The 25,858-nt window shown below is 39.8% G+C and overlaps 1 protein-coding gene across 1 annotated transcript in view; it reads right to left on the bottom strand.

The window, feature by feature from the left end:
* The window catches only part of LOC133655571 (A disintegrin and metalloproteinase with thrombospondin motifs 14-like), a 125,665-nt gene that overhangs the window by 66,035 nt on the left and 33,772 nt on the right, over window positions 1-25,858 (bottom strand). Inside the window, exons 5-6 of the mRNA XM_062055849.1 lie at window positions 16,139-16,295; window positions 4,433-4,629 (exon numbers count right to left, since the gene is read on the bottom strand). Coding sequence (XP_061911833.1) covers window positions 4,433-4,629; window positions 16,139-16,295 — 354 coding nt within the window. The remainder of the gene's footprint in view (window positions 1-4,432; window positions 4,630-16,138; window positions 16,296-25,858) is intronic.

The following is a 25,858-nucleotide window of genomic DNA, read 5'->3' on the forward strand; positions in this document are numbered from 1 at the left end:
GATGCCTGCAACATGTTTCAAAAAAGCTGGCACAAGTGGCAAAAAAGACTGAGAAAGTTGAGGAATACTCATCAAACACTTATTTGGAACATCCCACAGGTGAACAGGCTAATTGGGTGGGTGCCATGATTGGGTATAAATGCAGCTTCCCTGAAATGCTCAGTCATTCACAAACAAGGATGTGAACAAATGCGTGAGGAAATTGTCGAACAGTTTAAGAACAACATTTCTCAACGAGCTATTGCAAGGAATTTAGGGATTTCCCCATCTACGGTCCGTAATATCATCAAAAGGTTCAGAGAATCTGGAGAAATCACTGCACGTAAGCAATGATATTATGGACCTTCGATCCTTCAGGCGGTACTGCATCAAAAAGCAACATCAGTGTGTAAAGGATATCACCGCATGGGCTCAGGAACAATTCAGCAAACCACTGTCAGTAACTACAGTTCGTCTCGACATCTGTAAGTTCAAGTTAAAACTCTACTATGCAATGCGAAAGCCATTTATCAACAACACCCATAAACGCCGCCGGCTTCGCTGGGCCCGAGCTCATCTAAGATGGACTGATGCGGAGTGAAAAAGTGAACTGTGGTCTGACCACATTTCAAATAGTTTTTGGAAACTGTGGACGTCGTGTCCTCCGGACCAATAAGGAAAAGATATAGGCGCAAAGTTCAAAGCCAGCATCTGTGATGGTATGGGGGTGTATTAGTGCCCAAGGCATGGCTAACTTACGCATCTGTGAAGGCACCATTAATGCTGAAAGGTACATACAGGTTTTGGAGCAACATGTGTTGCCATCCAAGCAACGTTGTCATGGACGCCCCTGCTTATTTCAGCGAGACAATGCCAAGCCATGTGTTACAACAGCGTGGCTTCATAGTAAAAGAGTCCGGGTACTAGACTGGCCTGCCTGTAGTCCAGGGGCCGTACTTATCAAGCTTCTTAGAATTACTCCTAAGAAGTCTGCTAAGAGTTGACTTAAGAGTAAATAAATTCTTCGCTGAAAGCTGCACTTAAAAGTTAGTTATCAAGCGTCTTACTCACACTTTCAGCGAAGTGTAGGACTGAATCTTAAGTGTCACACTCAGAGCTGAATTACGACATTACTATGTGCCGTAAACGGAATTTTAGGTGACGTCATTTCTGTGTCCATAGAAATGACCAATCACGGAAGGGAATCCGTTGTCTAAGAATAAAGAAATATCTTGGAAATATTTAAGTGGACAATGGGAGTGTATATTTTGACAATAAACTACAAAATAATACAAAACAAACTAGTCCCCGCCGGCACTCACGCTACCGCTCCCTCTCTTCTCTCGCCCACACACTCACTGACGTCACTCGCCTCACGGCCACACACATACGCTACTGTCATAACATTTTCTTTCCAATTCATTAATTAGGCAACTAATTTGAAACTGGTGTGGGTGGCTCTATATATACTAGCCCACTGCAGACACATGCAGAAATAAACAAGGAATCGAAAAGTATTAAATCTGTGATAAAAATAATATCCGCTCTGTCTAAACGATACCGTTTGATCAGCTGCTCGTCATCAAAAAAAAAAAACATTGTTCCGTTCCCTGAACGTTCGCGCACGTCTCTCTCGCCTCAGTGCCATCCCCTGCTGGCAACTCCTAACCACTTAAGACACCTCTGAAGGTCTCTTAAATATCGTGGAGAGTAGGAGTGATTCTTAGACTTAAGAACGTTGATAAAAAGCTTTTATTCTTAAGTTTGAGAGTAGGACTAAATTTCGCAAATTCTCAGGACTTAAGTGTAAAATGGCACTCTAAGAAGCTTGATAAGTACGGCCCCTGGACTGTCTCCCATTGAAAATGTGTGGCGCAATATGAAGCCTAAAATACCACAACGGAGACCCCCGGACTGTTGAACATCAAGCAAGAATGGGAAATAATTCCACCTGAAAAGCTTCAAAAATGTATCTCCTCAGTTCCCAAACGTTTACTGAGTGTTGTTAAAAGGAAAGGCCATGTAACACAGTGGTAAAAATGCCCCTGTGCCAACTTTTTTGCAATGTGTTGCTGCCACTAAATTTCAAGTTAATGATTATTTGCAAAATAAAATTAAGTTTCTCAGTTCGAACATTAAAGGCCTACTGAAAGCCACTACTACCGACCACGCAGTCTGATAGTTTATATATCAATGATGAAATCTTAACATTATAACACATGCCAATACGGCCGGGTTAACTTATAAAGTGACATTTTAAATTTGCCGCTAAACTTCCGGTTCGAAACGCCTCTGCGGATGACGTATGCGCGTGACGTAGCCCGGGGAACACGGGTATGCCTTCCACATTGAAGCCAATACGAAAAAGCTCTGTTTTCATTTCATAATTCCACAGTATTCTGGACATCTGTGTTCGTCAATCTGTTGCAATCATGTTCATTGCATTATGGAGAAGGAAGCTGAGCAAGCAAAGAAGAAAGTTGTCGGTGCGAAATGGACGTATTTTTCGAACGTAGTCAGCAACAACAGTACACAGCCGGCGCTTCATTGTTTACATTCCCGAAAGATGCAGTCAAGATGGAAGAACTCGGATAACAGAGACTCTAACCAGGAGGACTTTTGACTACGATACACAGACGCCTGTAGAGAACTGGGACAACACAGACTCTTACCAGGATTACTTTGATTTGGATGACAAAGACGCAGACGTGCTACTGTGAGTATGCAGCTTTGGCTTCTAAACATTTGATCGCTTGACCGTATGTGCGCAACTTTTTTTTGCGTATGTACGTAACTTTTTTTAAATATATAAGCTTTATGAACCTTGGGTTAGGTGAACGGTCTTTTGGGCTGAGTGATTGTGTGTGTTGATCAGGTGTTTGAATTGTATTGGCGTGTTCTATGGAGCTAGGAGCTAGCAGAGGAGCTAGGAGCTAGCATAACAAACACGCAGGTGTTTTTATGCAGGATTAATTTGTGGCATATTAAATATAAGCCTGGTTGTGTTGTGGCTAATAGAGTATATATATGTCTTGTGTTTATTTACTGTTGTAGTCATTCCCAGCTGAATATCAGGTCACCCCCGGCTCTCACAGCATCTTCCCTATCTGAATAGCTTCAACTCCCCACTAGTCCTTCACTTGCACTTTACTCATCCACAAATCTTTCATCCTCGCTCAAATTAATGGGGAAATTGTCGCTTTCTCGGTCCGAATCTCTCTCATTTCATGCGGCCATCATTGTAAACAATAGGGAACTTTGCGTATATGTTCAACTGACTACGTCACGCTACTTCCGGTAGGGGCAAGCCTTTTTTTTTATAAGATACCAAAAGTTGCAATCTTTATCGTCGTTGTTCTATACTAAATCCTTTCAGCAAAAATATGGCAATATCGCGAAATGATCAAGTATGACACATAGAATAGATCTGCTATCCCCGTTTAAATTAAAAAAATTCATTTCAGTAGGCCTTTAAATATCTTGTCTTTGCAGTCTATTCAATTGAATGTAGGTTGAAAAGGATTTGCAAATCATTGCATTTATTTACGAATCACACAACATTCCCCAAGATAAAAGAGCAACATTTCATGTAAACAAGGTCTAACAGGAGCTGCTATAATAATTGGATGCCCAAACGCTGAGCTTGCATATTTGAAGACTCGAAAGTTTCTGGTATGTCTTCAGAGGCCATGTGTGCGGGGATAATTGCAAAGCCAGAAGGAACACACATGGACAACACACGCACTTAAAGAGGCTGGAATTCGGCCGCCAAACGAGAGCAGCAGCTGTGGACTAGAGGCGACGAGGGGCGTCCCTGGCCTGTATACAACATCGCATCGGCGTGGCCCGTGCTGGAACAACGCTGCCATTGTGTGCCGGGCACCTCGCAGACAGGATGTCCAGTAATCAATCCCTCTGAGGGGTTGGGGGGGGAGGGGGTGGGGTTCTCCAGGTGGTACTACGGGAGGGATTCGGAGGGATTTGAGCACGGGCACGGCTCTGCTGGCTTACAGGCAAACCCCTCGCTTCTTCCAGAAAATGTAAAAAGATTTGCTTAACAGATAGCAGCACATTCTCCCTGGCACCAATTAGGAAAATGAAGCCTAACATGCTGAATCAATTAACCCATCATTCCTCATAAGTAGCGGCGGTTTTCCAAGGTGGCGTAACCCGCCGACCCACAGTCGACTCTTTGATTGGCGCAGCTTATCAGACCACCGTGTGGGCTCCCCGACTGGTAACTGTTACCGAGTGAAACCGGCGCTCTGTGAAAATCTGACTTGAAGGATTTGGGCTCCTGGTAAGGAGATTATGGTGGTAGGAGCTGCTGAGGTCCATAAAGAACCAGCTAACCTCCGCCGTAATCCATAAAAAAAGCTGTTGACAAAGCGTGATGTCAGAGCGGTGATATTTGACGTCTGAGGAACCCGCTGACCCCGCCCGGCCGACTTACGATGTTCATGAGGGTGAGGACGTAGTTCTGCACGTGCTCTTTGCCGTGGAAGCGCACCACCGAGTCGTCCACGGCGAGCAGCACCTCGATGTTGTAGTCGTCCGCCTTGGCGTGCCTCCTCTTGCGCTCGGCCTCCGACAGTCTGTGCTGGACCAGGTCCAGGGCCGCCGGGAGTTCCGCGAGGCCGAAGTCCACCACTGCAATGAAAGCGCCGGAACGCTGAGTGTAACACAGAAAGTCTTTTGACCTGAGAGGCCGCGTCCTCTGCAGTGGACGTTTGTGGACATGCATAAGGGGGGGCTGTATGTCTTGCATGTATAGAAATAGGGACAGTAAAAAAATCTTTAAAGTCTTTCTTTTAGGAATGTGGAACAAAACACCTTGTCCAAGGCTACGTTCACACTGCACTGCAATAACTGAAATCTAAGTAAGATGAAATATCTCAAATAAGGGTGATATTTGCTTATTTTCCGTCTGATAAGATAATTCTTCTCACTAAGCAGATTTTATGTTAGAGTGTTTTACTTGTTTTAAGGGTTTTGGTCCTAAATCAGGGGTGTCAAACTCATTTTAGATGGGGGGCCAAATGGAGAAAAATGTACTCCCAAGTGGGCCGGACTTGTAAAATCATGGCACAATAACTTAAAAATAAAGACCACTTCAGATGGTTTGTTTTGTTTAAAAATAGAACAAGCACATTCTGAAAACGTGCAAATCATAATGGTATTTTTTTTACACTTACATGTTGCGGTTAATAGTATTCTATCGTTATTTGTCGTTATTTATATTTTCTGAATAAATTATGTGAAAATGTTTATCAGTCAACTCATGGGCTTTAATATTTTAATCCATCAAGATAAAAAAAATGATATCAAATTCAAATTACAGTATGTTATTTATGTAATTTGATCATTTTCCTTGACTGATGTACTAACATCATGTGGTTTATTTTGTACATATCTAGCATCATCTACAAAGAATTGCTATTGCGATATATTTAGAACAGCTGATTATTTCATTCACAAATTTCAGGTTAATTTTTATACTCATCCCACGGGCCGTGTAAAACCTGTTCGCGGGCCTGATCCGGCCTTCGGGCCGTACGTTTGACACCCCTGTCCTAAATGATCTCAGTAAGATACTACAGCTTGTAGCTGAGATTTGATGACCTATATTGAGTAAAACGTGCTTGAAACTAGAATATCAACTGTTGCAAAGCTGTGTCATCAACACTCACAAGTATAAAACTACTTTTTTTATATACAGTAACTCAGTTACCGTTACTGCATGATGCGTTACTGCGTTATTTTACGTTATTTGTATGTAGTATCGGCTAGAAACTGAAGATCTGAGTGTTTTATTGGAGCGCTCCGGTGGAAAAGAAGAGGCGTGCTTTCCCCCACCCACAGAAAGCACGCCTCCCCACAGGGGAGACGTTCCTCCAGAGCCGTACTTCGGGTCTAACAACCTTCACTTTACCCGGAAGAGGGTCTTTACAGCTGAGGGTGAATGACGAGCCCGGCGGTTTGTTGCAACTTTGTGACTTTATTGCACGCAGCCATCCACCAAGCTAGAGCACCTACACGCACTCACTGTCGCCGCTCCCTCACCTCTCTCGCCCACTCACTCACTGACGTCACTCACCTCTCATGCTGTCATATCTTAAAGGGCCACACACACACACACACACACACACATACTACTCTCATAACAACTAACAAGACATCATGGCGAAGCCAGAAGTCCAGTTTTTTAACATGGAGACATTCTCAATACTTTTCTTTTGTCGAGCACAAAGAAAATAACATTTTAGTTAAATGTAAGTTGTGTCTTGGATCAAAGATCCTATCTACTTAGAGTTCAAGTTAAAGTGCCATTATGTTGCAGCTATTTAAAATAGTTTTGTCAATTTTTTCTGGCCTGAAATAAATTGGCCCTTTGAAACATATCTTTGTCTTTGTGTGTTGTATGTAGACCACATTGTTTGTGTGTTGTATGTAGAGCACATTGTTTGTGTGTTGTATGTAGACCACATTGTTTGTGTGTTGTATGTAGACCACATTGTTTGTGTGTTGTATGTAGACCACATTGTCTGTGTGTTGTATGTAGACCACATTGTTTGTGTTCTATGTAGACCACATTGTTTGTGTGTTGTATGTAGACCACATTGTTTGTGTGTTGTATGTAGACCACATTGTTTGTGTGTTGTATGTAGACCACATTGTTTGTGTGTTGTATGTAGACCCCATTGTTTGTGTGTTGTATGTAGACCACATTGTTTGTGTGTTGTATGTAGAGCACATTGTTTGTATGTTGTATGTAGACCACATTGTTTGTATGTTGTATGTAGACCACATTGTTTGTGTGTTGTATGTAGACCACATTGTTTGTGTGTTGTATGTAGACCACATTGTTTGTGTGTTGTATGTAGACCACATTGTTTGTGTGTTGTATGTAGACCACATTGTTTGTGTGTTGTATGTAGACCACATTGTTTGTGTGTTGTATGTAGACCACATTGTTTGTGTGTTGTATGTAGACCACATTGTTTGTGTGTTGTATGTAGACCACATTGTTTGTGTGTTGTATGTAGACCACATTGTTTGTGTGTTGTATGTAGACCCCATTGTTTGTGTGCTGTATGTAGACAACATTGTTTGTGTGTTGTATGTAGACCACATTGCTTTCTGAGTTCTATGTAGACCACATTGTTTGTGTGTTGTATGTAGACCACATTGTTTGTGTGTTATATGTAGACCACATTGTTTGTGTGTTGTATGTAGACCACATTGTTTGTGTGTTGTATGTAGACCACATTGTTTGTGTGTTGTATGTAGACCACATTGTTTGTGTGTTGTATGTAGACCACATAGTTTGTGTGTTGTATGTAGACCACATTGTTTGTGTGTTGTATGTAGACCACATTGTTTGTGTGTTGTATGTAGACCACATTGTTTGTGTGTTGTATGTAGACCACATTGTTTGTGTGTTGTATGTAGACCACATTGTTTGTGTGTTGTATGTAGACCACATTGTTTGTGTGTTGTATGTAGACCACATTGTTTGTGTGTTGTATGTAGACCACATTGCTTTCTGAGTTCAGTGATGCAAATGCATGTCAAGTTGATCAACAGATTGTATTATTCTTCAGTGCAATAACAGTATTGAAATGAAGGCTAAAAGGGCATTAATGGGAGCCTTAAAAAAAGGGGGGGGAAAAGAAGTAACTAAATAGTTACTTTTCACAGTAACGCATTACTTTTTGGTGTAAGTAACTGAGTTAGTAACTGAGTTACTTTTGAAATAAAGTAACTAGTAATTGTAACTAGTTACTGGTTTTCAGTAACTAACCCAACACTGCTCATAATTAAAACAGATGACAGCCAAATGGACTTTGCTGTTTTATTTTCAATGAAACAATAGAAAATACGCACTCATAAAGAAGTACAGTTGGCCCAGTACAGTAAACTGACAGTTAATATTTAAAAATTTAACATGTGACATTTCAAACTATTTTGAACAGAAATAGTTCATGCACATTCAGATAAATTCTTCAAAATTATAATTAAACATTTTTTGGCCGAGGGCCGGGCTGTATATATGCGCACTAATTGACTGAACGAGCACGCACTTGGCACGATGATGTCATGTTATCCATGGAAAAATGCATTTTTAGACCATATGATTTGCCTGAGTGGCTAGGAGACCCCGAGAGTAACAAGCGGTTGCGTTGTTGCCTTTCCATTAAGAACAATAAATTAGTTTTTAGTAGAGATGTCCGATAATATCGGCCTGCCGATATTATCGGACGATATATGCGTTAAAATGTAATATCGTAAATGATCGGTATCGTTTTTTTTATTATCGGTATCGTTTTTTTTGTTGGTTTTTTTATTAAATCAACATAAAAAACACAAGATACACTTACAATTAGTGCACCAACCCAAAAAACCTCCCTCCCCCATTTACACTCATTCACACAAAAGGGTTGTTTCTTTCTGTTATTAATATTCTGGTTCCTACATTATATATCAATATATATCAATACAGTCTGCAAGGGATACAGTCCGTAAGCACACATGATTGTGCGTGCTGCTGGTCCACTAATAGTACTAACCTTTAACAGTTAATTTTACTCATTTTCATTCATTACTAGTTTCTATGTAACTATTTTTATATTGTTTTACTTTATTTTTTATTCAAGAAAATGTTTTTAATTTATTTATCTTATTTTACTAATCTTTTTAAAAAGTACCTTATCTTCACCATACCTGGTTGTCCAAATTAGGCATAACAATGTGTTATTTCCACGACTGCATATATCGGTTGATATCGGTATCGGTAATTAAAGAGTTGGACAATATCGGAATATCGGATATCGGCAAAAAGCCATTATCGGACATCCCTAGTTTTTAGTATAAGTTTGCTGGTTTCAAGAAATGTAATGCCGAGTGCATATCATTATGTCAAGATAATGGCACTAGCATTTACTTAATTTAAGAATATTTTTCAACATATTGAGCAAAAAGGTGTCTTTTTTTTTCTACTAAGAAAAATGCACTTGTTATTAGTGAAAATATACTTATTTTAAGGTATTTTTGAGTTCATTGAAGTTAGCTAATTTTACTTGTTTTGGAAAGTCTAGACAAGCCAAATGTTCTTGTTCTATTGGCAGATAATTTTGTTTAATTCAAATAAAATACCCCTCATTTTTGTATTTTTTTTCTTGTTTTTGAACACTGACTTTTTGCAGTGTGCAGGGATTTTTAAAAATACCAAAAAATGGTATTTCTAATGTGAATGCAATCTGACCCGCATGCGGACATGACGTCATGACGTCGCACGCACTGCATTGTTTACGGATGTAAAAATGGTTTCAGCTTTAGTCGGTCTCAGTACTGGCGCATTTGTGGCAATTTCGAGGGTTTTGTGCAATCAAAGTCTACATTTTCAGAACCAAATTATTGCGGGTGGAAGATTAAGAATTTTGGCTTTCAGTTTTACGGGATAAAAAAATAAAAAATAAAAAATAATAAAAAATAATAAAAAATAAATAAATAAATAAATAAAAAATATTAAAAAAATAAATAAAACAATTTAAAAAAATAAAAAATAAATAAATAAATAAATAAAAATAAAAAAATCAAAAAAATAAAATAAAATTAAAAAAAATTAAAAAATTAAAAAATTAAAAAAAAAAGTTTTACGGGATAATTTGCTTTGATGTCTGCTTGAAGAGCGTGTCTGAGGGCGAGCAGTCAGCGACAGGAGTGGTGGAACTTTCAGGTGAGTTCCAAGAACATTATATTCACCACTTTTCTCCTCTGTTGTATTTATTAATTTATTTGGTAACTGTCTTTTTCGGCGAAAAATTACGACGCTTATCGCTTTTTGATGATGATCTGGGATGTTTACTGTCACATCCTATGCTAATTTCATGAATCTATCAATTAAAAATACACCTTAACTGTAAAACTTGTATTGAAGAGGTTGACCATAAATTAGTGCATTTTCACCAGGTTAAAAAATGCATAACTTTCTTAATATTTACTGATATTTATACCACTGAAATAGTGTTAACAAAACCATAATAATACTGGTTTAATTTAAATGAAGTTAAAGTTAAAGTACCAATGATTGTCACACACACACACTAAGTGTGGTGAAATTTGTCCTCTGCATTTGACCCATCCCCTTGTTCACCCCCTGGGAGGTGAGGGGAGCAGTGAGCAGCAGCGGTGCCGCGCCCGGGAATCATTTTTGGTGATTTAACACCCAATTCCAACCGTTGATGCTGAGTGCCAAGCAGGGAGGTAATGGGTCCCATTTTTATAGTCTTTTGGTATGACTCGGCCGGGGTTTGAACTCACAACCTATCGATCTCAGGGCGGACACTCTAACCACTAGGCCACTGAGTAGGCTGAATGATTACACACATATAGTAGGGAAGGGATTCATACGGCAACTGGCGCTGTGGTCAATGTTGGAATTGCCAAAAGACACATTTTTTAAATTCAACACCCCACTGCCATCTGGCGGCTAAAGTGGATAGCGCATGCCCCAATTTGCCACGTTTCATGTGTCAGGTAATCTGCAATGAATGAGGCCATATGAATCCCCTTCCTACTGTACCTGTAATGACGCAGCTGAGTAACCTGTAAGATGTTTTGAAAAGGTTTTATTATCATTTTTACTAGAGATGTCCGATAATATCGGTCTGCCGATATTATCGGCCGATAAATGCGTTAAAATGTCATATCGGAAATTATCGGTATTGGTTTTTTTATTATCGGTATCGTTTTTTTTTTTTTTATTTTTTTTTTATTAAATCCACATAAAAAACACAAGATACACTTACAATTAGTGCACCAACCCAAAAAACCTCCCTCCCCCATTTACACTCATTCACACAAAAGGGTTGTTTCTTTCTGTTATTAATATTCTGGTTCCTACATTATATATCAATATATATCAATACAGTCTGCAAGGGATACAGTCCGTAAGCACACATGATTGTGCGTGCTGCTGCTCCACTAATAATACTAACCTTTAACAGTTAATTTTACAAATTTTCATTAATTACTAGTTTCTATGTAACTGTTTTTATATTGTTTTACTTTCTTTTTTATTCAAGAAAATGTTTTTAATTTATTTATCTTATTTTATTTGATTCATTTTTTTAAAAAGTACCTTATCTTCACCATACCTGGTTGTCCAAATTAGGCATAGTAATGTGTTAATTCCACGACTGTATATATCGGTTGATATCGGTGTCGGTTGATATCGGTATCGGTAATTAAAGAGTTGGACAATATCGGCATATCGGATATCGGCAAAAAGCCATTGTCGGACATCCCTACTAAAAACGTTATGACAGACCGCCTTAAAAAAGCAGTAAATTTTTTTACTGAGTGAAACACCCAGAATGTACATGAAAATAAAGAATGTGGAATTTACAATATTAACTATGAACGATAAAACACTGAATATTGACAACATATTAAACCTCACACCCCCTCTTGGTCGACATATTTTATAATCAAGCAAAACGCAACAAAAATGCAAAAAACACAGCGAAATATGAACGCGAATAGTAAAAAAAAAACACCACCTACAATCTGATATATCACTAAGCTTTACAACTTTGTTGTAAAAATCTCCTTCCGCGTCTGTCAGGCTGGCCGCTCTGGAAATGCTCTCCACCCACACTGCTTGGTCTGAGCTGCTGTGACTTAGATGACCTTAGTAACAAGTATATCATTAGCTTGTGCAGCCCTTTGAGACACTTGTGATTTAGGGCTATATAAATAAACATTGATTGATTGATTGATTGATTGATTAGGGATGTCCGATAATGGCTTTTTGCCGATATCCGATATTCCGATATTGTCCAACTCTTTAATTACCGATACCGATATCAACCGATACCGATATCAACCGATACATGCAGTCGTGGAATTAACACATTATTATGCCTAATTTGGACAACCATCTATGGTGAAGATAAGGTACTTTTTAAAAAATAAAATAAAATAAGATAACTAAATTAAAAACATTTTCTTGAATAAAAAATAAAGTAAAACAATATAAAAACAGTTACATAGAAACTAGTAATTAATGAAAATGAGTAAAATTAACTGTTAAAGGTTAGTACTATTAGTGGACCAGCAGCACGCACAATCATGTGTGCTTACGGACTGTATCCCTTGCAGACTGTATTGATATATATTGATATATAATGTAGGAACCAGAATATTGATAACAGAAAGAAATGGGGGGAGGGAGGTTTTTTGGGTTGGTGCACTAATTGTAAGTGTATCTTGTGTTTTTTATGTTGATTTAATAAAAATAAAAAAAAACGAAAAAAAAAACGATACAGATAATAAAAAAACCGATACCGATAATTTCCGATATTACATTTTAATGCATTTATCGGCCGACAATATCGGCAGGCCGATATTATCGGACATCCCTATACATCATGCAAAAAGCGCAGCTTCCAACCATTGAAATACTTTGTATAGTTCAAGACTTACGGTCATTGGAAAACATCACTGCACATCATAATGGCAGCTACAGTTTCCATGTTAAAGTTCTAAAAAATATATTTGGGAATGTCCGGCGGGCCAGATTGAAAAGCTTAACGGGCCTTCATTTGCCCAGGTCTGAACTAACGTATCGAGGAATGTAATTATTCATAGAACTGGCACCCAACGGTATTAAAAAGGTATTTATTTTGAATCAAGAATCGATTCTGAATTGAATCATTACCCCCAAGAGTTCAGTGTGGTGCCCAAAGATTCACAGCCCTTGTGGCTACCGGTTAAGTAAGTATGTCCGGGGGCCACTCTTCTAAGTTACCAATCCTCACCTCCATGGCGGCAAACAACCAACATGTTTTACATTCTGTATACATTATCACTGGAGGACGAGGAATAGCTAACACACCGAGTAAGAGAGAGCCATGAATGTAACGTGGCCAAGCAACAAGAGTCCTAGCACGCTAAATGCGTTAGAGCTGAGAGTAACCAGCGACAAACAGGAAGTTAGCAAGTCGATATAGATTGTGGTTTGTATGTTCAGTTTTCCTTTGTTGGTGCAGTAGACCTGGCTCTTACATTTCTTCTGACCATGAATTGATTAAAGGCCTACTGAAAGCCACTACTACCGACCAGGCAGTCTGATAGTTTATATATCAATGATGAAATCTTAACATTGCAACACATGCCAATACGGCCGGGTTAACTTATAAAGTGCAATTTTAAATTCCCCGGGGAACTTCCGGTTGAAAACGTCTAGATATGATGTTTGCGCGTGACGTCAATGGTTGAAACGGAAGTATTCGGACACATTGTATCCAATACAAACAGCTCTGTTTTCCTCGCAAAATTCCACAGTATTCTGGACATCTGTGTTGGTGAATCTTTTGCAATTTGTTTAATGAACAATGGAGACTGCAAAGAAGAAAGCTGTAGGTGGGATCGGTGTATTAGCGGCTGGCTGCAGCAACACAACCAGGAGGACTTTGATTTGGATAGCAGACGCGCTATCCGACGCTAGCCGCCGACCGCATCGATGATCGGGTGAAGTCCTTCGTTGCGCAGTCGATTCGCTGGAACGCAGGTGAGCACGGGTGTCGATGAGCAGATGAGGGCTGGCGTAGGTGGATAGCTAATGTTTTTAGCATAGCTCTGTGAGGTCCCGTAGCTAAGTTAGCTTCAATGGCGTCGTTAGCAACAGCATTGTTAAGCTTCGCCAGGCTGGAAAGCATTAACCGTGTAGTTACAAGTCCACGGTTTAATAGTATTGTTGATTTTCTGTCTATCCTTCCAGTCAGGGGCTTATTTCTTTTGTTTCTATCTGCAGTTAAGCCCGATGTTATCACGTTAGCTCCGTAGCTAAAGTGTTTCGCCGATGTATTGTCGTGGAGATAAAAGTCACTGTGAATGTCCATTTCGCGTTCTCGACTCTCATTTTCAAGAGGATATAGTATCCGAGGTGGTTTAAAATACAAATCCGTGATCCACAACAGAAAAAGGAGAAAGTGTGTAATCCAATGAGCCAGCTTGTACCTAAGTTACGGTCAGAGCGAAAAAAGATACGTCCTGCACTGCACTCTAGTCCTTCACTCTCACGTTCCTCATCCACAAATCTTTCATCCTCGCTCAAATTAATGGGGTAATCGTCGCTTTCTCGGTCCGAATCGCTCTCGCTGCTGGTGTAAACAATGTGGAAATGTGAGGAGCCTTTCAACCTGCGACGTCACGCTACTTCCGGTACAGGCAAGGCTTTTTTTTTTATCAGCGACCAAAAGTTGCAAACTTTATCGTCGATGTTCTCTACTAAATCCTTCCAGCAAAAATATGGCAATATCGCGAAATGATCAAGTATGACACATTGAATGGATCTGCTATCCCTGTTTAAATAAAAACATTTCATTTCAGTAGGCCTTTAACGTTGAAAAACTTATTCGGGTGTTACCATTTAGTGGTTAATTGTACGGAATATGTACTGTACTGTGCAATCTACTAATAAAAGTCTCAATCTCCCTAGAGTTCCTGGTTCCCCTTGTGGGCGGAGTTGTGAGACGTGCACAGCTCTGTCCAATCTCCCCAGCACTACTTAAGTAGCACCTTGACAGCTGGATGGCACTCTGCAATTCCACTCCTCGACTCTCCATGTCAGAAGAGTTTTTGCTGCTTACCTTCTTGGCTATTTCCAGTGCCATCCAGCTTGGTGTACTATGGCAGTTTGCACGTCTTGCAACTCCGACCCAAGTTTAGTTAGTTCTGTATTTTAGCGTTTGTTGTTTTTTTCACGGTGCTCATTTTGTGTTCTCTTTTTCGCACCGTCGCCTTTTTGTTACCTCCTATTTTGGATCATTGTCGTGAGTACTTTTTCGTTAAGTAAAGAACTGTTTTACTCACAGTCCATCTGCATCCTTGGGTTCCTCTGTTCTGCTTTAATTGAATTGTGACATACAACAGTGTGGAGCAGTGGCGTGCCGTCACTAGAGGCAGGGGAGGCGGGGCCTCACCTGCCGTCATGGAAAGAAAAAAAATGTAAAAAGAAAAAAATAATAATTAAATTGTTATATGTATCCAGTGATTATACTAGAGTTATTTTCCATTTAACGTCACCAGTTTTAGATTATTTTTATTTTCACATTTGCCGTTCAAATACTGAGAAGAGACGGTGCGGTGATCAGCAGCCAGTTGAGGCACGTCACGGATTTGTGCCTCACCATGGATTGTGCACAATGACTCGGCTAACTGCTGGCCTGCTGTGCAGTGAGACCGTATTGCTATATGAATTATATTATACATTTCCATAGTTTAGTTAGCTGAGGTATATAATGTACAGTGTATTTTGTCAACAACTGTATGTGTGTAACGTATTTCTTGTGCTGAGCATTCATAAATCCGCTGCAAAAGACGTACTGGTTGAGGCTCGCAGTAATCCGGCCTCCTGGTGGTAGAGGGCGGTAGTGATCCCAGAGATCATTCCTTGGCCGCAGAAGGAAAAAAAAAAAAGTTTGCAAGCGATTGTTTATTTCCTCTAGCCTGGACTTTTATTAAAAACATGGAGGATTACATATGTCAAATAAAACAGTTTTCTAAACTGGACTTTCAATCGAAGCAGGAGGTAATAATTAAAGGTATACCAACGCTGGAGCTAAAAGGTTTGCTTTTGACTTCGGGACAGAAGACCCGTTCTTGTCAAACGGCGTGGTACACACGCAAAGGCTGTCCAGCAAGAAAGGTAAGACCATAATAATGTTTTTTTTTATTAAATGTGCTTTTTTGTGTGCTACAGTTGTGTAAAGAATGCTGGTATGAGCTTTTAAACATAACCCGTTAACTGCTGCCAATCACATGGTGAATAAGATACTATTTAGGGTTCATATGTTTGTAAATCTGACTGTGATGATGCAGTGCCTCACCAGACATTAACCTCACCGCACGCCACTGGTGTGGAGAGATACAATATGTACAAACTGTTAGCACTCTTGGAGACACTCTGTGTTGTAGTCAGGTGTGGACAAACACTATCAATATACTGTCTTGTGAAAACGAGCTCAACAAGAGACCTTTCGATCCTCTTTTTTTGTATATATGTTGTATCTGAAAGACAATTTTACGCCCGGGTGGTCAATGACGCTCCACTAGGCTTTTTTTCCCATCTCCAATGCATCTGCAATTTTACCTTCATTGCGGAGAGTCTCCCCGCGTTGGCCAGCTTCCCGCTTGACGGCCGACCTGCGGTACACCACATGCACGCGGCCCTTCACCTCCACATCCTGCTGGCCTTTCTCCAGGGGCTCGATGAAAAACTCGCCATGGTCGGTGCGGATCAAGCCTGCCTGGAAAGAAAGTTTGAAGGAGTTGAAGGAGGTCTTTTCACACTTTTCACATAATTAATCCCAAGCGGCTGTCAAGATGGAGCGTTTGCGCTTTCTCTTCTTCCCGCTTCCTTGCTTCGGCATAAAAGCATCAAATGAAAAGAAGATTCCACCCTTAAACGGCAATTTTAGCCTTTGTAATGGTTGCTATAGTGGAGAATATTGTCACAGTGTACACCACTTGACCCTTTCCACTGTCCACAAGCCCTGCAGTTTCCCCACAGGTTAGAACCTACCTCAAAAAAGCACCAGTCTATTCATTATTTGAATATTTTTAAAATCAAATAAAAAATAAAAAAAACATTTAAAGTTCCATTTTTATTATATTTGTTTAAGAAACGTATCAGTTTTTTTGCACTTGTGTGCGTAATTGATTGTTTTTGGGCTCCGGGTGCGTACAGCACATTCCGCACGGCAAGACTTGAGAGCTTTTCAATTCAATTGTATTTCCCGGTGGAACCAATCAAGCGCAGTTGAAGTATTTATTAGTTTGAGGAGCGTGCACACCAAAGCAAATTAAGGAAGATGCTGTCATTCCGCCTCCACTTTAGCTTACTTCATTAGCGTCAAAGGACCGGCTGCCTGCTAATAATCACCATCAACACCTATGGTATTTTTTATTTGTTTTTGTCAAGTACAGTAAATTAGATCAAATTATGTTAATACGATATTTATTCATATTGCATTCAACTTATTAAATGTATATCTTACACATGAATAAATACAGTGACGGGATGGGATAGGATACGATAGACCAGGGATGTCAAACTCGTTTTCATTGAGGGCCACATCGCAGTTATGGCTGCCAACAGAGGGCCGCTTGTATCAGCGAATAATGTATGAATTTGCCTTTGGATTTCATTATTAATTATATTTTGTTTTAAGTAGATTGTTGATTCTACAGTAAAAAAAAACTTTACATTTACAACATTTTACTGTAAAATATAGTGTTTTTAAATGTGTTTTTACAACATTTTACAGTAAATGGAAAAACAGTACCACTGTTTTTTTGGTATGGTTTCATGGAAAAAGCTGGCAGCTGAGTTGCCAGAATTTGACTGTTAAAGCATCGCGTGGGCATCGGGGGCGGTACCTCTGGATTGGCAGACCGGGGTGGTGGTTCCTCTCTTTAAGAAGGGGAACCGGAGGGTGTGTTCTAACTATCGTGGGATCACACTCCTCAGCCTTCCCGGTAAGGTCTATTCGGGTGTGCTGGAGAGGAGGCTACGCCGGATAGTCGAACCTCGGATTCAGGAGGAACAGTGTGGTTTTCGTCCTGGTCGTGGAACTGTGGACCAGCTCTATACTCTCGGCAGGGTCCTTGAGGGTGCATGGGAGTTTGCCCAACCAGTCTACATGTGTTTTGTGGACTTGGAGAAGGCATTTGACCGTGTCCCTCGGGAGGTCCTGTGGGGAGTGCTCAGAGAGTATGGGGTATCGGACTGTCTGATTGTGGCGGTCCGCTCCCTGTATGACCAGTGCCAGAGTTTGGTCCACATTGCCGGCAGTAAGTCGGACACGTTTCCAGTGAGGGTTGGACTCCGCCAAGGCTGCCCTTTGTCACCGATTCTGTTCATAACTTTTATGGACAGAATTTCTAGGCGCAGTCAAGGCGTTGAGGGGATCTGGTTTGGTGGCTGCAGGATTAGGTCTCTGCTTTTTGCAGATGATGTGGTCCTGATGGCTTCATCTGGCCAGGATCTTCAGCTCTCGCTGGATCGGTTCGCAGCCGAGTGTGAAGCGACTGGGATGAGAATCAGCACCTCCAAGTCCGAATCCATGGTTCTTACCCGGAAAAGGGTGGAGTGCCATCTCCGGGTTGGGGAGGAGACCCTGCCCCAAGTGGAGGAGTTCAAGTACCTCGGAGTCTTGTTCACGAGTGAGGGAAGAGTGGATCGTGAGATCGACAGGCGGATCGGTGCGGCGTCTTCAGTAATGCGGACACTGTATCAATCCGTTGTGGTGAAGAAGGAGCTGAGCCGGAAGGCAAAGCTCTCAATTTACCGGTCGATCTACGTTCCCATCCTCACCTATGGTCATGAGCTTTGGGTTATGACCGAAAGGACAAGATCACGGGTACAAGCGGCCGAAATGAGTTTCCTCCGCCGGGTGGCGGGGCTCTCCCTTAGAGATAGGGTGAGAAGCTCTGCCATCCGGGGGGAGCTCAAAGTAAAGCCGCTGCTCCTCCACATCGAGAGGAGCCAGATGAGGTGGTTCGGGCATCTGGTCAGGATGCCACCCGAACGCCTCCCTAGGGAGGTGTTTAGGGCACGTCCGACCGGTAGGAGGCCACGGGGAAGACCCAGGACACGTTGCGAAGACTATGTCTCCCGGCTGGCCTGGGAACGCCTCGGGATCCCCCGGGAGGAGCTGGACGAAGTGGCTGGGGAGAGGGAAGTCTGGGCTTCCCTGCTTAAGCTGCTGCCCCCGCGACCCGACCTCGGATAAGCGGAAGAAGATGGATGGATGGATGGAAATTTACATTGGTTTTTAAACAGTACCACCGTATTTTTCTGACTATAAGTCGCAGTTTTTTTTCATAGTTTGGCCGGGGGTGCGACTTATACTCAGGAGCGACTTATGTGTGAAATTATTAACACATTACCGTAAAATATCAAATAATATTATTTAGCTCATTCACGTAAGAGACTAGACGTATAAGATTTCATGGGATTTAGCGATTAGGAGTGACAGATTGTTTGGTAAACGTATAGCATGTTCTATATGTTATAGTTATTTGAATGACTCTTACCATAATATGTTACGTTAACATACCAGGCACGATCTCAGTTGGTTATTTATGCGTCATATAACGTACACTTATTCAGCCTGTTGTTCACTATTCTTTATTTTTTTTAAATTGCCTTTCATATGTCTATTCTTGGTGTTGGCTTTTATCAAAAAAAAATCCCCCAAAAATGCGACTTACACTATATATGTTTTTTTCCTTCTTTATTATGCATTTTCGGCCGGTGCGACTTATACTCCGGAGCGACTTATACTCCGAAAAATACGGTAGTTCTTTTTTTATTCTGGCAATTCAGCTGACAGTTTTTCTACCGTAAAAACAAATGTACCGTCTTTCCATTTACAGTAACACACCGTTGATAACAACAACCGTAGATTTTACAGTCAAAAACTGGTAACTCAGTCAACAGAATTTTAACACAAAAAAACAGTAGTAGTTTTTTTCAATTTACAGTAATATGCTGTAAAGGACAACGTAAAATGTATTGTCATTTTTAATAATTTGATGGGTAGTTTGCTGTAAAGTTAAGTATTCTTATTTAGACAAAAACATGTTTGGAAAGTATGGTAATATATTGTAATACTTGTTGCAATATTAGATACTATTAAAGTTTAAAAAGGTATGCAATTTCAAGCAATATATTTTTTTTTTCTGTCAAAATGAAAAAAATCAATTACATTTACTGAGAAAATATTAAGTACTTTATTGACACATTTCCAGGTGTTTGCGGACCAGATAAAATGATGTCGCGGGCCAGATCTGGCCCCCGGGCCTTGAGTTTGACACCAGTGCAATAGACTAAAAAAAAAGGCATGAAAACAAGAGGAAAACATCATAGAACACAAAAAGGAGAGCTGATGCAACTGGCTGCCACTCCAGCAGCGCCATTTCTACATACAGCTACAAAAAGTAAAACACAACCAAAAAAAGTATAAATAATACATATTGCTTACGTACATTCGCACCATTCTTAGACGAACAACAAAACAAATACGCTATTCCGACACACACATACTGTACACTGCAAGTTCCACGCCATCATCTGCTAGGGGGGCACAAACAGAGACAGCAACAGACCCAACGAAGCAACCAAGAGAGCCGACTCCGTCCTAGGCTGCCCACTAGCTCTTGGCCAATGTCCAGTCCCTGTGAATGAGCGAGAATCGGTTTAAGGAGACAGAAGTGTGCGACACATGCTCATTCAGGTCCGTGAAACTCATCCATCCTCGTCCATCTTCTACGGTCTCTCCACGCAGACTGCGGAGTGGCACAGAACTAGAAGCTACAAACATTGGCCATGGCCGAAAGGCTCCGCCAGGCAGATGCAAAAGTTCACCAAACATTTCGTGAAAAAAAAACAACTTACGATTCGGTTCAAAACGAATTCTTGGGATGACGATTCAATTCAGAATCGATTGTCAATTCAAAACGATTCTCGCAATATATTATTTGTTATTATATAAATTATAATGACACTTTTTAAAACAGGTTACAGCAAGTAAGCGCTAAGATGGTCTAAAACAATTTGTTTTAAATAACAAAAAAACGTTTTTATTTAATCGATTTTTTAAAATTATGAATCGATTTACAAACCCCGTTTCCATATGAGTTGGGAAATTGTGTTAGATGTAAATATAAACGGAATACAATGATTTGCAAATCATTTTCAACCCATATTCAGTTGAATATGCTACAAAGACAACATATTTGATGTTCAAACTGATAAACTTTTTTTTTTTTGCCAATAATCATTAACTTTAGAATTTGATGCCAGCAACACGTGACAAAGAAGTTGGGAAAGGTGGCAATAAATACTGATAAAGTTGAGGAATGCTCATCAAACACTTATTTGGAACATCCCACAGGTGAACAGGCAGATTGGGAACAGGTGGGTGCCATGATTGGGTATATAAGTAGATTCCATGAAATGCTCAGTCATTCACAAACAAGGATGGGGCGAGGTTCACCACTTTGTCAACAAATGCGTGAGTAAATTGTTGAACAGTTTAAGAAAAACCTTTCTCAACCAGCTATTGCAAGGAATTTAGGGATTTCACCATCTACGCTCCGTAATATCATCAAAGGGTTCAGAGAATCTGGAGAAATCACTGCACGTAAGCAGCTAAGCCCGTGACCTTCCATCCCTCAGGCTGTTCTGCATCAACAAGCGACATCAGTGTGTAAAGGATATCACCACATGGGCTCAGGAACACTTCAGAAACCCACTGTCAGTAACTACAGTTGGTCGCTACATCTGTAAGTGCAAGTTAAAACTCTCCTATGCAAGGCGAAAACCGTTTATCAACAACACCCAGAAACGCCGTCGGCTTCGCTGGGCATGAGCTCATCTAAGATGGACTGATACAAAGTGGAAAAGTGTTCTGTGGTCTGACGAGTCCACATTTCAAATTGTTTTAGGAAACTGTGGACGTCGTGTCCTCCGGAGCAAAGAGGAAAAGAACCATCCGGATTGTTATAGGCGCAAAGTTGAAAAGCCAGCATGTGTGATGGTATGGGGGTGTATTAGTGCCCAAGACATGGGTAACTTACACATCTGTGAAGGCGCCATTAATGCTGAAAGGTACATACAGGTTTTGGAGCAACATATGTTGCCATCCAAGCAACGTTACCATGGACGCCCCTGCTTATTTCAGCAAGACAATGCCAAGCCTCGTGTTACATCAACGTGGCTTCATAGTAAAATAGTGCGGGTACTAGACTGGCCTGCCTGTAGTCCAGACCTGTCTCCCATTGAAAATGTGTGGCGCATTATGAAGCCTAAAATACCACAACAGACTGTTGAACAACTTAAGCTGTACATCAAGCAAGAATGGGAAAGAATTCCACCTGAGAAGCTTCAAAAATGTGTCTCCTCAGTTCCCAAACGTTTACTGAGTGTTGTTAAAAGGAAAGGCCATGTAACACAGTGGTGAACATGCCCTTTCCCAACTACTTTGGCACATGTTGCAGCCATGAAATTCTAAGTTAATTATTATTTGCAAAAAAAAAAAAAAGTTTATGAGTTTGAACATCAAATATGTTGTCTTTGTAGTGCATTCAACTGAATATGGGTTGAAAAGGATTTGCAAATCATTGTAGTCCGTTTATATTTACATCTAACACAATTTCCCAAACTCATAAATGTGATAATATCGTAAGACATAACAACTGCACAGCAGTTATTGCAACCAGCTCATTCCAAAAAAAGTGCAGTTCCCTTTAAAGACTGCGATTCATCTGACAAAGCCACGGCCTGCTCGGGCTGGGTAAGCAAGAATGCCTCGGATAAAGGTCCGATCCACACCTGCCAAGCTGAGCAAATATGGCTTCGTGATAACCTACAACACCTACGCCTCCCAGCAAGGGTGCATGATGGAAAAGACAGAGGAATAACCCGAAAATTCGTAGCGTGGCAAGAGAGAACAATGCTTGCTGGGTAGAAAAGTAGAACGGCGTCTAAGCAGGAAATGCCATGTGAGACTTCCTCTGTGTTCCGCCGGGAAGAGGACTTAAGGCGGTGGAAGGAACGCAAAAGCTGCAGAAGAGCGAAGAAAACATCTGGCGAGTAAACACAAGCAGACACGGTAAGGATGAGCCTTGCTGTCTTCAGGGCCGTAGGAGACAACAAAAGCGAGAGAAGGAGGACAAACGCTTGGAAAAACGATTAAAGCATGACCGGATGATGGGAAAAGAGACTGATTCAGAACATGGATGGATGGATGGAGCAATGGACCGATGGGATGGATGATTGGACATAAAGACGAGGTAAGTCTGTATGGAATTCATGAGAAGAATGAAGGATGAATATAGGGCTTGGAATGCGTAACAGAATACTCGAACTAACGGCTTGATTGACGGATGGACGGACAAAGGGACAAACAGTATGAATGACAGATGACTGGATGTTGCCTTGCGAGTCATCGACGTGAGCGCCTTGAGCTAAAAGACATGACCTCGCTACGAAGACAATACAGGAGAACCCATCGGTTTAAGTCGGATTCCTCGGATTGACCGACATCGGCGGTGGTTGACGTAACTGAAAATAGTGGTTTACTGATGAAGGACGATCAAACTTCTACGTCGAAGCTTCGAAGTCTGCCAGTTATTGGCGGATTTTCATTAAACGTTTTAGAAAAATGGGATGAGGAACAATTGATTGTGGGCCTGATCCGGATCAATTCTACTACGCTATCTACGTTTACGTTTCTTTGTTGTGTATGCTAGCGGCCCTGTAGAGACTACGACAGTGGATGACTGGCAAAAGTGTTAAAATCTATTTCTTTCATTCCGTGGATTTTCATTTAACTTTTAGGTAATGTCAGAAATAGAATAAGGATCATTTTCACAATGTTACCTTACGTTTACGGCATAAGCTTCAACTTCTGTCCACCTCCATCCGCGGAGACAAAGATAGTGGATGACTGACAAGAGGCTTCACTCAGTTTCTTTCATCCCGCTATAGATAGCCTAAAAAGTTTCTTAAACTTCCCGGAATATTTCAGAAACGGTATAAGGAACAGTATCGACCGTGGCTAGCTTGTCACTGTCACCGGCAGGTGTGTTGATGTAAGCACGGGTCTTATAAAGATGGTCGTTGTGAAAGCCTCATCCTCAAACTACAGCCGTCAGGTACGATCTCAAAGACAAACAATGTCAGCCTTCACAATAAAAAGCGCTGCTGTGCTGACAAGAATGTAAGTCAAAGTATTTGGTATGTTTATAATATTATTTATAGGAAAGAATAATTTATGTATAAAGAATGGGCTACTGTTTATAATAGTAATCGATATATTGCTTGTGTTTGTTGAAAAATACATGAGAAGAGGACCTTTTAAAAATAATCGCTTATTTATTTTGCAATATTGAGGAATTATTATTATTATTTTTCCAAAAATGATTCAGGCATACATTGAACGTTCCTTATCCCTCTATAGGACGGAGAATGGAGCCCCCCATTTTGACTTGTAGTACGCCGGGTCATCGGCCTTGGTGGTACTGGCACAATATAGTACTCCGACCCAGTTCGCAAGGGCAGAAGGGTCTCCCCTCTCTGCTCCGCTCGCTCTGACAACCGCTACTGTTTCTTTCTCACAGCTTCGCCTACAAAAAAGCTTGTGACGACATTAATTTCCTGTAGATCCTCCAGTTTGATCATCTTCTCTGCGCTCCACCGGAGCCGTACCCGACAATGGCGGGGCCTATTCCGAGGACCTCACCAAATGATCTTGCCATGTTTTATTTGTTTTTTCTGAGGGTTTACCAGTTAGGAAAAGTTGCAAAAGAGAACTGTTTATTTGTGGGGTTCACAATTTGCTGTGCTGCTTACTAGCTTACATGTAGCATATATGCTATCAATACAAAGAAAACAATAAACCAGATGTGACTATGAAAATCTTTAGTCAAAGACAATCCTACTTAGAACAGTTCATGAAGAAAAATTTGAACGCTGTCGGGCGGCGCGTGTTGCCCTGATCTCTATTAAGTTCGGATCATGTAGTTCCAATCATACACGTGTGCATCGTGAGGCAAAGTAGGGCCCTAGTATTTCATAGAAATACCAAATATACTGTTAAATATCATGGAAATTGACATAAATGTAACTGAAATGCTGTCATTGTGATTTCAACACCTCTAAATGTGTTAATGAAAACTACAACAACTAAGATGGCACTTTACAATCTAACAGCCGGTGTGTAAATAAATTACAATAACACTAGATACAGTATTGAGACATTCTTTTAGGGCGCAACAACAAAACCTAAGATACAGTAAAAGACTATAAACTGACTGGCCAACTATAACAATATATATATATATATATACTATTCCATATATATATATATATATATATACTATAAATATACATATATATATATACACATATATATATATATATACATATATATATATTTATACACATATACATATATATTATATATATATATATATAGTATATATATATATATATATATATATATATATATACATTACATACATATGTATACACACATATATATATAATATGTATATATGTATATATATATATATATATATATTATATATATGTATATATATATATATATATATGTATATATATGTATGTATATATATATATATATGTATATATATGTATATATATATATATATATATATAGTATATATTATATATATATATATATATATATGTGTATATATATATATATATATATATATGTATATATATATATATATATATATATATATATGTATATATATATATATATATATATATATATATATATATATAATGTATATGTATATTATATATATATATATACATATATGTATATATATATATATATAATACATATATATATATATATATGTGTGTATACATATGTATGTATGTATATATATATATATATATATATATTATACTATATATATATATATATATGTGTGTGTGTATACATATATATATATATTATATATATATATATATATATAATATATATATATATATTATAATATATATATATATATATACACACACACTACCGTTCAAAAATGTGATGCTCCAGAAACTCAATCTGCTCAAAAGAAGGTCAGTTTTGTAGCTTCTGTAACGAGCTAAACTGTTTTCAGATGTGTGAACATGATTGCACAAGGGTTTTCTAATCATCAACTAGCCTTCTGAGCCAATGAGCAAACACATTGTACCATTAGAACACTGGAGTGATAGTTGCAGGAAATGGGCCTCTATACACCTATGTAGATATTGCACCAAAAACCAGAC

This window comes from Entelurus aequoreus, linkage group LG08, assembly GCF_033978785.1.
Source record: "Entelurus aequoreus isolate RoL-2023_Sb linkage group LG08, RoL_Eaeq_v1.1, whole genome shotgun sequence".
NCBI lineage: Eukaryota > Metazoa > Chordata > Actinopteri > Syngnathiformes > Syngnathidae > Entelurus > Entelurus aequoreus.